We start from the raw sequence: 12,427 nt of genomic DNA on the forward strand, positions 1-12,427 counted from the left end.
TTTTGAAATAGAAAGAGAGAGGAAGAGAGTAATAGAGAATGTGGGAGTGTGAATTTTTTATTATTTTTAATTAGAGATATGTTAGGATTGCATGTAGGTGAAGTTTTGAAAAAAAAAATAGCAAAATTTAGTCGTGTGAAATTACATTTCTGATTCATGTTTTTTTTTTTAATTAGAAGGTTAAAATGAGAATTTCATAGAATTTTAGTTGACAATGAGTGTTGTATTAATTAATAGTGATTAAACAAAATTGTTTCATCTTCTCCAATTAATTTAAATTTATAATACAAATCATTCACAACTCGATAAACCCACAAGTGTTCCAACCGTCATCCCCTTACAAAAAGAGTTGAGTAATACTATTCATACCATGTGTTTGTACCATATTTTCGTACCACCTTAGGTGACATATGATGCGGACAACGACATCATTTAAAAAATTTGCAAAACCCAAAGAAATGAATGAGGAAGACTCCTCGTATACCACAATCATTATTTAATTAACTAGTTTTTCTTAAGGGAAGTGTTATTGGCACTTCAAAAATCTCATTCTACACTCTTCACAAGTGTATTTTTCTTTTCAAATATAGAAAGTTTGGAGTGTAGAATGAGATTTTTGGAGTGCTAATAATAATTCCCTTTCTTAATTATTTGTTTATTAAATAATGAACTAAATTTAAAAATCTGATTAATTCAAATGATGTGGACAGATCAAATACCACCTAAGGTGGTATGAAAATATGATACAAAAACATGGTACGAATAACATTCCTCAAAAGAGTCTCTTCAGGACCTGGGGGTATATAAACCCCGCGAACCTTCAAAGTTTTGCTTACCATGAAAGTAAAATCAAGCCCCCCTCCTAAAAAAATGACTAATAGAAAAGGAAAAGGAAAGTAGAGTACTGCTTTCACTTCTTGTGTCTATGCGTCTTCTTTTGGAAACTTGGCAAAACTCTTGAGAGAGAGCAGAGGGGAAGATATCTTGACAAGGGATACGGGAATGCCAAGAAACGCACGAGGTTTTGGCAATCCTTCTCTCCAACTTCATCACTTCCCTGTGAACTCAATTGACTCAAATAGGTCTTTCCCTCGTAAATAAAACTGAGCTGCTGCCACAGAAGTATGCCCAACCCTATCTCCAACGAAACACTTGAAACAAACAGATATATTAGAATAAGCGCTCTAGGGGATAAAAGGACAGCGGATCTTAGAAAACCATGTATAATCTCACGGATTGCCGTTGTAGCTGAATCACTGTCAACGGCATGTAAGTGGTCCTCGGATTCGTATGTTATGGATGGCCAGATATGATAACCCACATACATAGCCATGATAGAAATATAGAACATACTGGCGACAACTGATATGAGGAAGGCAATGAAGTGTCGGTGGTTAGACGCACCAACACAATTCCCAATCTGCATCAAACTCATACGGCGACAATGCTATTAGTATGAGTGTTATGATCTCAAATCCCAATCAACCAAGTCTTACTGATACCTAGAAGTCAAGTGATTAAAAGATAAAGCGTTCAATAGACAGAAAGATATTCCGTAAAACAACCGATCAACATATTTTCGAATTGGGAAGAAGATGATGACACTCACAAATGGGCAATGATGATCCATGTCCAATGTACACATTCCACAGGACCGGCAATGATGAGTGCTAGGCGACTTTGGCTTTGAGCATTGGTGACAGAAGGTATAATTATCGAGGTCACCTTTCCCCACAGCTGGATAGCTTCCCCACACTCTGTACGGAGGTGTTCCAGCACACGCAAATGAAGCAGAACTGAATGTATAAACAGTGGCTACAGATAACATGAAGGTAATGATGGAGTGAAAAATTCCATGGAAATAGCTGATATCGAAAAGAACAGGGAACAGCGCCCACACTCCACCACCTGCAATTTTAGAAAGCACGTCAACATGAAAAATAAAAGAAGAACAAAATCTATCTACTCGACCCCTAGAACACACAAAACAATGCAAATTTGGTAACACGCTCCTGAATCCCCAAGAAGAAGCTATTAACTCCCCCATTGCAGTTTTACATTTTGCAATTAAGTAAATTTTCTTGATCTTCTTTCATGGAAATATTTTGACCATTCCCATACAGAAGATATTATAGAAAAGTGAACCTAAAAATACCCAATGCCTAAGTAATTGGGAGGGGGGAATGCCAACAAATGTGCAAGCAAAATGGAGAGATATTCCAAAACGAATTATGCGAGGAACGAGTACATACATATCAAAAATAGCATAAACATGAACAGGATACTGACTAAGCAGCGATCCCGCAAGCGTCTCAACCAAAAGTATTTGCATTCACGTTTCCCCGCATTCTGATTTGTTAAAGCTCCACACCAACCACACTTGAAAATTGGAGCATTTGATGGAAGAACAAGGTGTAATCCACAACCCCAACACGTGACGTCATAGTCGTCCTTGATGGATGCTATAAAATGCTCCTACATGTAACCCACAAGTAAGCAACCAAGACAAAAAAATTCAAACTTGCACAGCCAGTAAGATCCATGTTCCAGCTTTTCATCAACACATTCGCAGCCGGACAACCGAATCCTTTGTTAGGTTCTCTGTTTTATGGAAACCGAATAATCTAGCACAACTTATTTCTTGCAACATGAATGCCAATCATTCAAAAGCAAAAACAAATTTAACAAATGAATGTTCACAGAAAAGCACTTTTACCAAATAATCAGGCAAGAATTGTTATTGCACTCGGTCTAAAAACAACCAAAACAAAAGTTAAAAGAAATAAACAGATAGATAAGCTTAAGCGCTTCCAGCATCCGATTACCATTTAGCTGTTGGAGAAAGAGGAAAATCAATAAATATGAAGAACAGGGACGGAAAAATGTAAAAGAAACATACCAATCAATTCGGTTTTGGTCAATTATTATCTGATTAAACTACAAGAAAAAAAATGGATGAATTTATTTACAAAAAAATCTGATTAAGTTTTGCACACGATAGAAAAAGAAAATTACAAAATTACAAAAGAAGAAGAACAGAACGCGTGGAGGAGAAGAGTTTGACCTTGGGCAAGTCGGCCATGGTTGGCATTGCCGTTGGAGCAGCTTCAGAGGATACAGAGATTGAAATTGCCATGTAACTGCAGCTGAACCGGAATCGAACCCCAATTCTGCAATTTCAAGGGCTCCTCCTCCATTCCAGAATTCACAGACCGACCAATATTTGATCGATTGATTGGAGAATGTTAGTGCCAAATCGAAGGAAGACACTTACTGGAAACTTTTTCATCGTCATTTTCTTGTCGCGTTTAACCGGGTCCAACTTCCGAACCGGCCAGCCGAACCCCCAATCACCCGCTTTGGACTCCCAGTTTTTCCTTTTTGGGTAAGATTTTGAAATTTGGGCTCTAGTTTTGAACTTGGGTAGCGCCAATCGTCGGGCCCAAATCGTGTCCACCCAACTTATTTGGGTTATTTATAAGAGGTGATTCTCTCTTACCGAATCGTTTTACTCCCAAAAACAACATATTTTGAAGTGACTAAAAATGTTCCTTCGAGAGCGTCCAAATAAAATTGGAACGATACAAAGAATTGTTTAAGAACCCTCGGGCACCGATACAAAGAATTGTTTAAGAACCCTCGGGCACCACTTCCTTAGAGCAACTCTAGCGTGAGGAAGGGTCTCTAGGGCAACTTCCTATTCAATCCCCTCCAATGAATAATAACTGCCTTTAATGAACAGTAATTGTCTTTTGCATCTTCACTTCTAACTAAATAGTCATGGCAATAGGTAATAAAATATTAGTATTTTTTATTTTATAAAAAAGATAAATTATTTGTAATTTCGGATAGAATTTTTAATCGGTATTGTTGTACCACGTGTCATTAAATAAGAAATTACAACCCAGGTGTCATTTTTTTTAATTTTTTTTTAAAACTTTTTGGATTTTTTTTTAAATTTTTTACCTTTTTATTAATTTTTTACATTTTTTATTAATATTTTTATTTTTTATTAATTTTAAAACTTGGTTGAAGTCAACCAAGCATCACACACCCTCAGGCTCTCGGGCCACCAATTTGAGTTGGGTCTCTCACTTGAGCCCCTTGCCCAATCGCCCGTATGGGCTAGAGAAGGTAGCTGGGGCTATTGGGTCATCAAAGTCACCGGTCCATTGGGCTCCAGCTCTTTCTGGAGTTGCTCTTAGAAGCTAGTTTTAAAGGCCAAGTTGAGCTCCGACAGATAATGAATGAGTTGCACAAGAATGTCAATCAAATTGTCCTTTTTACAAGTTGTTTGTACGACTTTTGTCCGTTTAGTTTTTAGGGTCCTTTCAAAGAGTGGATGGAATTCTTTCAAATGAATAGGTTTACTCAAAAGAAATAAAACATATGCAAAATAGTCAAATACAAAGTCCACTTTCAAGAGATATACCAAAAGAAAAGTATTAACAAAACACAAAAAAGTGTTTAGCACAATATTTGTGTTGCTTCATTTGCGTTTGAGAGCAAGAAACAACTGGGTTCCTTCTTTGCAGCTGGATTTTATTTTGTGAATAAGTTCTTCATTTTTTTCATAAACCCTATCAAACACTTGGTCCGTTATCTTAGTTCCAAAATGCGTTTTGAAAACTCCCTCCATGCCAGCTCTGAGCTGCATTGTGAGTCCTGGCCCATTGATCATATGACCGGCTTTTAACCATGGGCTTGTCGACTCAATTCTCGCTATGTTGAAGCATCCATTTCTTTCGATCACCTCCATCATTTCCTTCGGAGTTGCGTTGTATGTTGGAATGTTGAACGAGTCCACCTCTCCTTCGCTAATCAATCCCTACGAGTCGAGTGTTACAAAACAAACATAAAGGAAGTTAGGTGTGTTGCAAGAGACATATGCATTGTCATAACCAACTGACCTAATTCTCTTCTGTTTAATTTTTCTAATCAAACACATAAGAGTTGCTAACTGACTTACTTCCTTGGCAATCTCCATGAGAGTAGACCCCAGAAAATCAAACATGATGCCATTTGGAATCTGAGATGGAGGGGTCCCATTTGGGATAGCTTGCATGATTATCACCATCATTCCACCCACCACAAGCTCTTTAGCCCGAGCTTCCAAGAATGCTGCCATGTCTTTACCAAATTGGGCTGCATAAGCATCAACTACTTCATCAGGGGAAGTCGTGTAGTAAATCTTCCCTCTGTTCCACGCCGGAGAGTTCTTGTCTACCACTTGCTCCGGTACCTTAGAGAGCCAGTGAGCTGCATACGAAGAATGCACGAAATGGAGCGAGGACTTGGGGAATAACTGGCCGTGGAAAGACCCCGGCACGCCAGCAGCAAAGTAGTGCCTTTCCGGAGGCAAAGACGCAAAAAGGGTGTTAAAATCGTTGGCCACATGATCGCTGAAGAATACTTGGAATTCAGGCATTTGGGAGGAGATGCATTGGGATTGGTACTTGTGTTTCACTGCTTCCAGAATGTTTTGGACGCTAAAGAAAGTGTTTGGTCCAACTGAACATCCCAAATCTGCTATCCGAAATGCGTTGGTTGGATTGCAAGAAAAGTCCTCTATGTCAAGCTTCTCTGTTATTGCATCATCAAGTAGACTCCTTGAAACATTTGCAGCAGCTCTCTGCACAGTATAAAATATAGTTTGTGTCAACAAAACCTCTTACAATATTTTCTATTGGAAGAGCAATGCAAAAGTTCATTTATTCATAAGAATCAAAATTCGAAACGCGAATGCATATTAGTCAAGTTTGCTAGGGCAGTGTGCTCTTACCTACACCCAAGTTTGAATCTCCCAACCCCCTAATATAGATAAATTTAACGCAGATTATCCTAACGTTTTTTAACATGAAAATTATGAACATGAATAACTACATGAGTTGATAGAACTGAAGGAACCTGGAAATAGGAGTTTTTGGTGTAGCTGTATGCGCCATCTCCACCGTTCATCGGATATGCTTCCGGCACCGTGGTTCCGTTGATGCTCATCTTCAACCCTCTCTCTCTCTCTCTCTCTCTCTCTCTCTCTCTCTCACGAATTGTGCAGGTTGTCAGTGATAGATATCTGCAATTTATAGCGCACACGCACACTCATGATGACGTCCAGTTGACTGTTATTATGGAGTAATTCGGATGGAAAAATGGTTCCATTTGTTTTATTTGGAGTAATTTTCTTCATGTTTTTAACGTGTGGACCATCTTCTTTGACAAATATGACATCTCCATCTATAATTTATTTGCCAAACGACGTCATGTATAACGCAAACTCCGAAAGAAAGGTAAACGAAAAATAAATAATCAACAAAAATTAATATAAGCTATTTTTCTTGCCGCCCTCTCACGAATAGAAGGGAAATTTCGGTACGACGCTTGACTAGAATACTTCTCACTCTAAGTAGAACCACGATAAGGTTAAGTCATAAGTGGACCGAAACAAATTAAAGTCTCATTCTCTTGTGAAGACATTATAGATGACATAATCGGACGGTTTTCTCGGTACCATCGACATTGAGGTGAAATACCAACCAAAATGTCCCTGTATTGATCGTTTTCGGGACCAGTATTCAATGGCATGAAGCTTTAGCGGCGCCGCCTCGACACATTCCCCTCTCTCCCCGGCATCGTCCCACACAGAAAGAAAGAGCATCGAAATGAACCAAATTTCAGAAATAGATCGATTAAATTCTCATGAGGGTTTTCTATATAAATAAATTCTCATGAATGTTACATCCAAGTCAAGCCTGTAGTTCGATTGGTAACATAATGAACTAAAAATTCTAATATTTTTACAGTATTTTGCACATAAGATGTTACAAACATGTCAAATTGTTTTGTGTGCAGACCTATTTCTCTCTAAAACCTCCTTCAGCGCATGCTCAACCAATTTCCTCTGTGCGATGCTCCGAAAACTCTATCACGTCAAAAAACTGTCAACCAGATGGCCAATCTAAATGCCTCGTACCATCATCACTCAAGTTCCAAGCTCCTTCAGCAATCTCATCAAAGAGTTGGTCCCAACCCCAACTTGAATACCCATAGAAAAACCAGTAGTCGCTGACAGATTGATTTCCTAACTTGATCTCTTCGACTTTACGAAATGTTGCTGATTGATCAAGAAAGTAAACACCCGGCAGGACTTCCGGATACTCATTCATAACAAATCTTCGAGTTAATGCGACAAGAGGCATTCCAACCTTTATAAGTGGTCCTCCAAAAGACAGAGGAGCCTCAGATAGCATCTCCAGCCCTTTGTCCAATTCAAGAAGAACATCCCATTTGATATTCTTGTTAATAATCAGACCTTCAAATCCAGAAACTCGATCTGCCTTGACGATAAGGACCTCTGATTTATCAAAGGGATGTACAGTAAGAAGTTTATCAGTAGCAACTAAAGTGGAACCGGTCACCACATGCAGGGCTGCTTCCTGCAAACCTTGTGATGTGTGTGATTCGGGCTGATTGTCTCTAATGCCTTGTTTATGCGTCTGTGTTAAAAGTATTTCATGAAGTGTGTCCTTTTCAAAGGGAGCTCCCTCGTGAATGTCAGAAGACTGGACCTTAAATAAATTTTGATTCCTTCCCCACTTTTTTGCTACAGTCCATAAGCTTCCTACAAAATCATCAACAAGTAGACGACTTAAGTCTTGAACAAGGAAAATTACTATAAGAAGTTAAGGACCCATAAGCATTAGTAGTATAAACATCGCACATTAAATTGAATTACCCTTCTCACTGATAAGATCATCCGAGTTACTTCCATGATCGGCCATAAACTTGAAGATTTCAGTGACTGCCATATCCCCTTCATAAAGGACAGCATTCTTCTTTTCAGCTGGAAAGAGCACCAGAGCAGGATAAACTTCCCTCTGCTTTTCCAACAAAGGTATGAGCACAAAAAAGACACGAATTACACACATTCAAGAACAATTTTTAATTAATTGTTGTTCAGAAATAGGTTACCGAACATACGCTACTTAGAAACGTAGAAATGAAACTACAGAAATAACAATAAAAGCCAGCTGGGTTAAAAGATACATATTCACGCTACTATAAATATATAAGAGAAATATTTGTGCATTCCACAAGACACACCTGATTCATTGATTTCAATATCACACTGCAATCATTCAAGGTGCAGTCAAGCAAGTATAATAATGGAAGCTTCAGCATTTCATCCTTCAAGTCACCTGTCAGATATAGCCAATCATATGAATATAGGACCAGTAAGACAAAAAGGCCTAAACATGGCCATTACATTTTATATAACCCATATTTATAATATTATTAGAATGCACTTACCATCGTGAAACCTTGTTTTCTCATTCTTTGATCCGCTTTTCAGCATCTTAATATAGTCCTTCATAGCCCGATATACTTCACGAACAACCAATTCCATTCTCTGGCAAAATCCACACCATCTATTGCTAAAAAGGACCAAGACATCCTTATTCCAAGCGTCAGTGTCAGATTGATTAAACCCAATCACCTGCTCGGTGAAGGTACGACTTGTAACTCGAGGGACAGAATCCACTTCACGAAAATCCAGATTAACAAATGGTGGTTGAGTGGCCTCCCTAGAGCTTTGAAGAACAGATTCAGACTGTTGATATGGAAGAAGACTTCCATTAACAAACCCAGAAAGAAAATTAGCCAGTGAAGAATAGCTAAGATCAGCCTCTTCTGAGAAGACAAAATGTTGCTGGGCAATGGGATCAACTATCACCAAGGCAGGAATTTTTGATCCACCAGTGAGACTATTAAGTAATCGATAATTACCATCAGAAAAGAAAAAAGAGCCCTCAAAACCTTGAAAGCGAAGCTGTTGCTCCCCTGATTTGTCTTCCTGTGAAGAACTTTCTTCATCGACCTTTATATCTTCAGTACTATCAAGTTTATGATCTGCAAGATGTTGTTCACTATCTGCAGATAAGAACTGCTTACTTGTACCAACATATGCTGTTTTCTCTTCATCAGTCTGAGAAAAGATTTCAGAATCTGTGACTTCGGAAGTTTCCAGATGCTCTTCAGCAGATACACTAGTCCTGTGTGGCAATTGATCCTTGTCTGAGTTAACACTACTTGTCACAAGGCCTTCCTTAGACAGTTCTTCTGTAAGTTGATCAGACTGAAGTTCTTTCTGCACTGGCAATGTATTCACTAACTTGATGTCCATGTCATCTGATATAAGTTGGAAACCTAACTCTTTTGCAAGCGAGCTTAATTTAGCTTTGTTCTTTTGCTTAAGTAAGATATCCAAGATCTCCTTCAAGGAACCACCCTGTAGATCCAAAGCTATATTATCCAAAGTGACTTGTTTTCCTTCATTTACAATCATGAAAGTAGACGTTTTGTCTTTTAATTTGATTGTCTGAGACAACTTTAGTTTTGGATATCCAGATGTACTCCTTAAAGCTTGATAATCTTGGACCGAGGGTTTCTCAGACTTGTCTCCATATTGCCCACCACTTTGGCGTGAAATATGACAGTGCAGTGCCAGCTCTCGAAAAGAATCAAGAGCTTTCTTACATTTTATTCTAGTCTCTGACAAGTCAGATGATCTATCCACAAATAGGAGTGCTGATGGTTGGTTTGCAGGTAAAGAAGGCTTCAAAGTGTTTCCAAGACCTTCCAACTACAAAATATTATGGATCAATTTTTTCACTGCTAAATTTAATAATAAAGTGAGCTATCCACAATAAATTATAAAAAGAATTAGTATAGCAAAAAGAAAAAAGAAGTAAACATGCAGGATGAGATACTATTGACCGCTGTTTTAATCCCTTAGCATGCGTGGAACCTAAACATGGAACTACTGCCCTATTCATGCACCAATTTTTATATGTAAGTATAAGTTAACCGAAAGTACGTTTAGTAATCCAAAGGGAAGAATAGATAACTCACCTCCATAACAACCAAATTATCCATCTGTAAAGCATTTTTGAGGTCCTCCTCTTTCTTAATAATCTTTGAACAACCGGGGCATCCAGATAAGTACAGGACTGTCAACCATGTACTGGAATCTTCAATCCCAAAAGTTGAGAGCATCGATCTTTCTGAGACCAGACCAAATTTATACCTTTCAGGAGGTAGAAAGAACTCCCGTGCAACGGTTGTGAACTTCGAGAGGAAAGAGTCAAACAGCTGATATTCTTCGCGATTACAGAATGAGCTCATTTGCTCAGACTCCACAAAAGAAGCACTGTCATTTACCGAGCTGAAGTCCCCAAGCCAAGGAACACCACCAAGCCCATAATCAACACCGCACATCTTTGCACTTTCAATACCCTGCTTTTTCCCAAAAAGAAAACAGCAGCAAACTATCACTAAACTTGTGCTTCTATATTTCATCACATAAATTAGTATCATAACAACAATGGCAGTTCGAAACTACCCGCGACCTTCTGGATATTCTTCCCCAAGTGTGCTGGTGATCTACTCGCCTCTCCGCTGATGTTGAATCCAAGAAAATTCCCTGCAAAGAAAAATTCTTATCAATTAAAATCTAATCGAAAACACCCAACGAGGCCTTAAAGTTTAAACCTTTACCTTGCAGAGCAAAACCGTTTCCATCGGTTCCATTATTCTTCCTCCTGGCAAGCAATTTTGAAGTCCATTCGCAAAACTCAAACAGAATCAAAGCTTTGTCAGTTGAATCAACGAACTCTTTCAATTTCTCCGCAGTTTTTAGGGACTTGAACGGAAGCTCTTCTGGTCCAACCGCCACATACGGACGGAGCGAGGCCAATACATTTTGCGCCCTAAGTCTTCCGCCATACTTGTAAGACACAGAATTGTGATAGTACAAAACTGTTGTTCCCTCTGCTTCCGTGGCAGCTCCAATGGCGTCCGCCAACACCTTCTCTGCGTTTCTGTACATAAACCTCAATCTCAATGAGCTGAAATCTTCTTGATTATCGGTAACCAATCGAGCCACATCTCTCATGAGCGATCGAGATTCTCCCGACCCTGCGCGGCATTTCAAGATTAACTCAGAATAATTAATTAACATAAACTCGTGATTAGAGATTAATAACTAGGATTATGATTTGAGAGAGACGGAGAGAGATTACATGGGAGAGTGACGATGAGGAGGATGTGAGGGTGGAGGCGGATCTGGGAGGAGAAATTTTGCTTTGTCAGGAGTTGCCATTCGCCTACGCCGTCTGATTTAGTTTCAAAGGCTGGGATTGCTGCCGCGAGGAATACCCAGCAAGCTAAGAACACCACTTTCTTATTCTTCGTCGTCATCGTCGTCGTCGTCGTCACACTCTCTCAGAGGATCACCGCGACTGTGCGGAATACACTTCCAGTCTTTCACCCGCCGACCCGATTTCCTTTCCCCTAAAATTCAGCCGAATGAAAATGGGCTTGCGAGTCGGGTATTGGGTATGGCGGGTCGGCCACCAAGCTGATCAATGAATTATTTTGGGCTGAGTCGGGTAGGCTTAAGATGAGAGAGGCGAGTCTGAAACCCAGCTTAACCGGCCCATACTAATTTCTTCAATGGTGATCCAAAGATGAGCAAAGATTTATCGATGGTTAAAAGCCGAGTAATTATCCGATACTGCATTCTTTGTGATGATCCGTGTCGAATCTACAGTTTTTCACTGGACTGCCGGCAATGATGAGTGCTACTTGATTTAGGGTTTGAGCATTGGTGACAGAACATAAGGTTTAATTCTCAAGGTCGCTTTGTTACTTTCAGCACAAGCATATGGTGGTTGATAGTTGAATTTTTTTTTTATATCATTAAAAAAATGAGCATAATTATCCATAAGCACCACGGGTGGCCTTGTGGCTGAGACGAGTTCTAGATCTGTATTTAACATGAAACGTTATGAGTTTAATTTCTAACGCTGGCAAATCACACGATGATGCTATGAAGAGGCTGAAAATGTCTCTTTGAGTCTTCCCAATCCTTGGAAGAGTGCTTTGCCATGATAAAGCCACAAGCTGACCACTAGTTCGTAATTCTTTTAAAAACTCTCTTATAATTAGGATTGAATACACTTAATTCGTAATAACATATAACAAATTTTCATAATCTCAATTGATGTATGATTGAATGCTTGGATTCGTAATAAAATAAAATCTCAATTAAATACATTCACATAAAAATTTGGAATTGTGCAAGTTATGTAATCAATAGTAATAAAATTGCAGATGAAAAAAATGGAAGAGTAATGCTAGGTTAGGTAAACTAAATTTATAGAAAAAAATTTGCAAATTAAAAGATGCTAAAAAAACACTTATGCATGAGTGCTTTTTATTATAGAAATATTGAAATTTGTTTTAAAAATTAAGTGGTTGGTAAAGAAATTTCTAACATCGGTTTCTCTTGCTAATATTATTACGACTAAGTTTTAATTTTCATTATGAACGTAGTCATACTATTTTTGTAATTATCAAAAAACACGCT

At 38.6% G+C, this 12,427-nt stretch overlaps 3 protein-coding genes across 5 annotated transcripts; all 3 read right to left on the reverse strand.

Annotated features, from left to right (window-relative positions):
- Positions 1-240: 240 nt before the first annotated feature.
- On the reverse strand, positions 241-3,351 carry LOC137738329 (protein S-acyltransferase 11). Its single transcript, XM_068477967.2, has 4 exons — positions 3,065-3,351; positions 2,253-2,475; positions 1,610-1,908; positions 241-1,420 (listed from the first exon to the last, which is right to left on the reverse strand). The coding sequence occupies exons 1-4, from the start codon at positions 3,134-3,136 to the stop codon at positions 911-913; spliced, it is 1,104 nt and encodes a 367-aa protein (XP_068334068.2). The 5' UTR covers positions 3,137-3,351; the 3' UTR covers positions 241-910.
- Positions 3,352-4,397: 1,046 nt separating this feature from the next.
- On the reverse strand, positions 4,398-6,047 carry LOC137738262 (loganic acid O-methyltransferase). Its single transcript, XM_068477891.2, has 3 exons — positions 5,908-6,047; positions 4,970-5,632; positions 4,398-4,828 (listed from the first exon to the last, which is right to left on the reverse strand). The coding sequence occupies exons 1-3, from the start codon at positions 5,995-5,997 to the stop codon at positions 4,490-4,492; spliced, it is 1,092 nt and encodes a 363-aa protein (XP_068333992.2). The 5' UTR covers positions 5,998-6,047; the 3' UTR covers positions 4,398-4,489.
- Positions 6,048-6,682: 635 nt separating this feature from the next.
- On the reverse strand, positions 6,683-11,357 carry LOC137737109 (uncharacterized). 3 transcript variants are annotated; one of them, XM_068476486.2, is made up of 8 exons: positions 11,079-11,357; positions 10,555-10,974; positions 10,407-10,480; positions 9,910-10,293; positions 8,308-9,640; positions 8,101-8,195; positions 7,733-7,874; positions 6,683-7,618 (listed from the first exon to the last, which is right to left on the reverse strand). In XM_068476486.2, exons 1-8 carry the CDS (start codon positions 11,254-11,256, stop codon positions 6,939-6,941), a joined length of 3,306 nt encoding a protein of 1,101 aa, XP_068332587.2. In that variant the 5' UTR covers positions 11,257-11,357; the 3' UTR covers positions 6,683-6,938. The 3 variants fall into 3 exon arrangements, with proteins under 3 accessions (XP_068332587.2, XP_088539226.1, XP_088539227.1); XM_088683100.1 differs by having other exon boundaries at positions 9,910-10,325; positions 10,400-10,480; positions 11,079-11,351; XM_088683101.1 differs by having other exon boundaries at positions 10,400-10,480; positions 11,079-11,336.
- Positions 11,358-12,427: the final 1,070 nt, after the last annotated feature.

The sequence above is a fragment of the Pyrus communis genome, chromosome 13 (assembly GCF_041283825.1).
Source record: "Pyrus communis isolate YQ-2024b chromosome 13, ASM4128382v1, whole genome shotgun sequence".
In the NCBI taxonomy this organism is placed as follows: domain Eukaryota; kingdom Viridiplantae; phylum Streptophyta; class Magnoliopsida; order Rosales; family Rosaceae; genus Pyrus; species Pyrus communis.

What these genes read in the sequence shown, in the direction of transcription:
- LOC137738262 (XM_068477891.2), bottom strand. Translation starts at nt 5,997, where the DNA reads ATGAGCATCAACGGAACCACGGTGCCGGAAGCATATCCGATGAACGGT. An exon ending in CCAAAAACTCCTATTTCCAG is followed by an intron (nt 5,633 to 5,907) that starts GTTCCTTCAGTT and finishes TATACTGTGCAG; the next exon opens with AGAGCTGCTGCAAATGTTTC. An exon ending in TCATGGAGATTGCCAAGGAA is followed by an intron (nt 4,829 to 4,969) that starts GTAAGTCAGTTA and finishes CTCGACTCGTAG; the next exon opens with GGATTGATTAGCGAAGGAGA.
- LOC137737109 (XM_088683100.1), bottom strand. Translation starts at nt 11,256, where the DNA reads ATGACGACGAAGAATAAGAAAGTGGTGTTCTTAGCTTGCTGGGTATTC. An exon ending in GAATATCCAGAAGGTCGCGG is followed by an intron (nt 10,326 to 10,399) that starts GTAGTTTCGAAC and finishes GTTTAGTGATAG; the next exon opens with TTTGCTGCTGTTTTCTTTTT. An exon ending in ATAATTTGGTTGTTATGGAG is followed by an intron (nt 9,641 to 9,909) that starts GTGAGTTATCTA and finishes AATATTTTGTAG; the next exon opens with TTGGAAGGTCTTGGAAACAC.
- LOC137738329 (XM_068477967.2), bottom strand. Translation starts at nt 3,136, where the DNA reads ATGGCAATTTCAATCTCTGTATCCTCTGAAGCTGCTCCAACGGCAATG. An exon ending in CCATGGCCGACTTGCCCAAG is followed by an intron (nt 2,476 to 3,064) that starts GTCAAACTCTTC and finishes GGTTACATGTAG; the next exon opens with GAGCATTTTATAGCATCCAT. An exon ending in GTTTATGCTATTTTTGATAT is followed by an intron (nt 1,909 to 2,252) that starts GTATGTACTCGT and finishes CTAAAATTGCAG; the next exon opens with GTGGTGGAGTGTGGGCGCTG.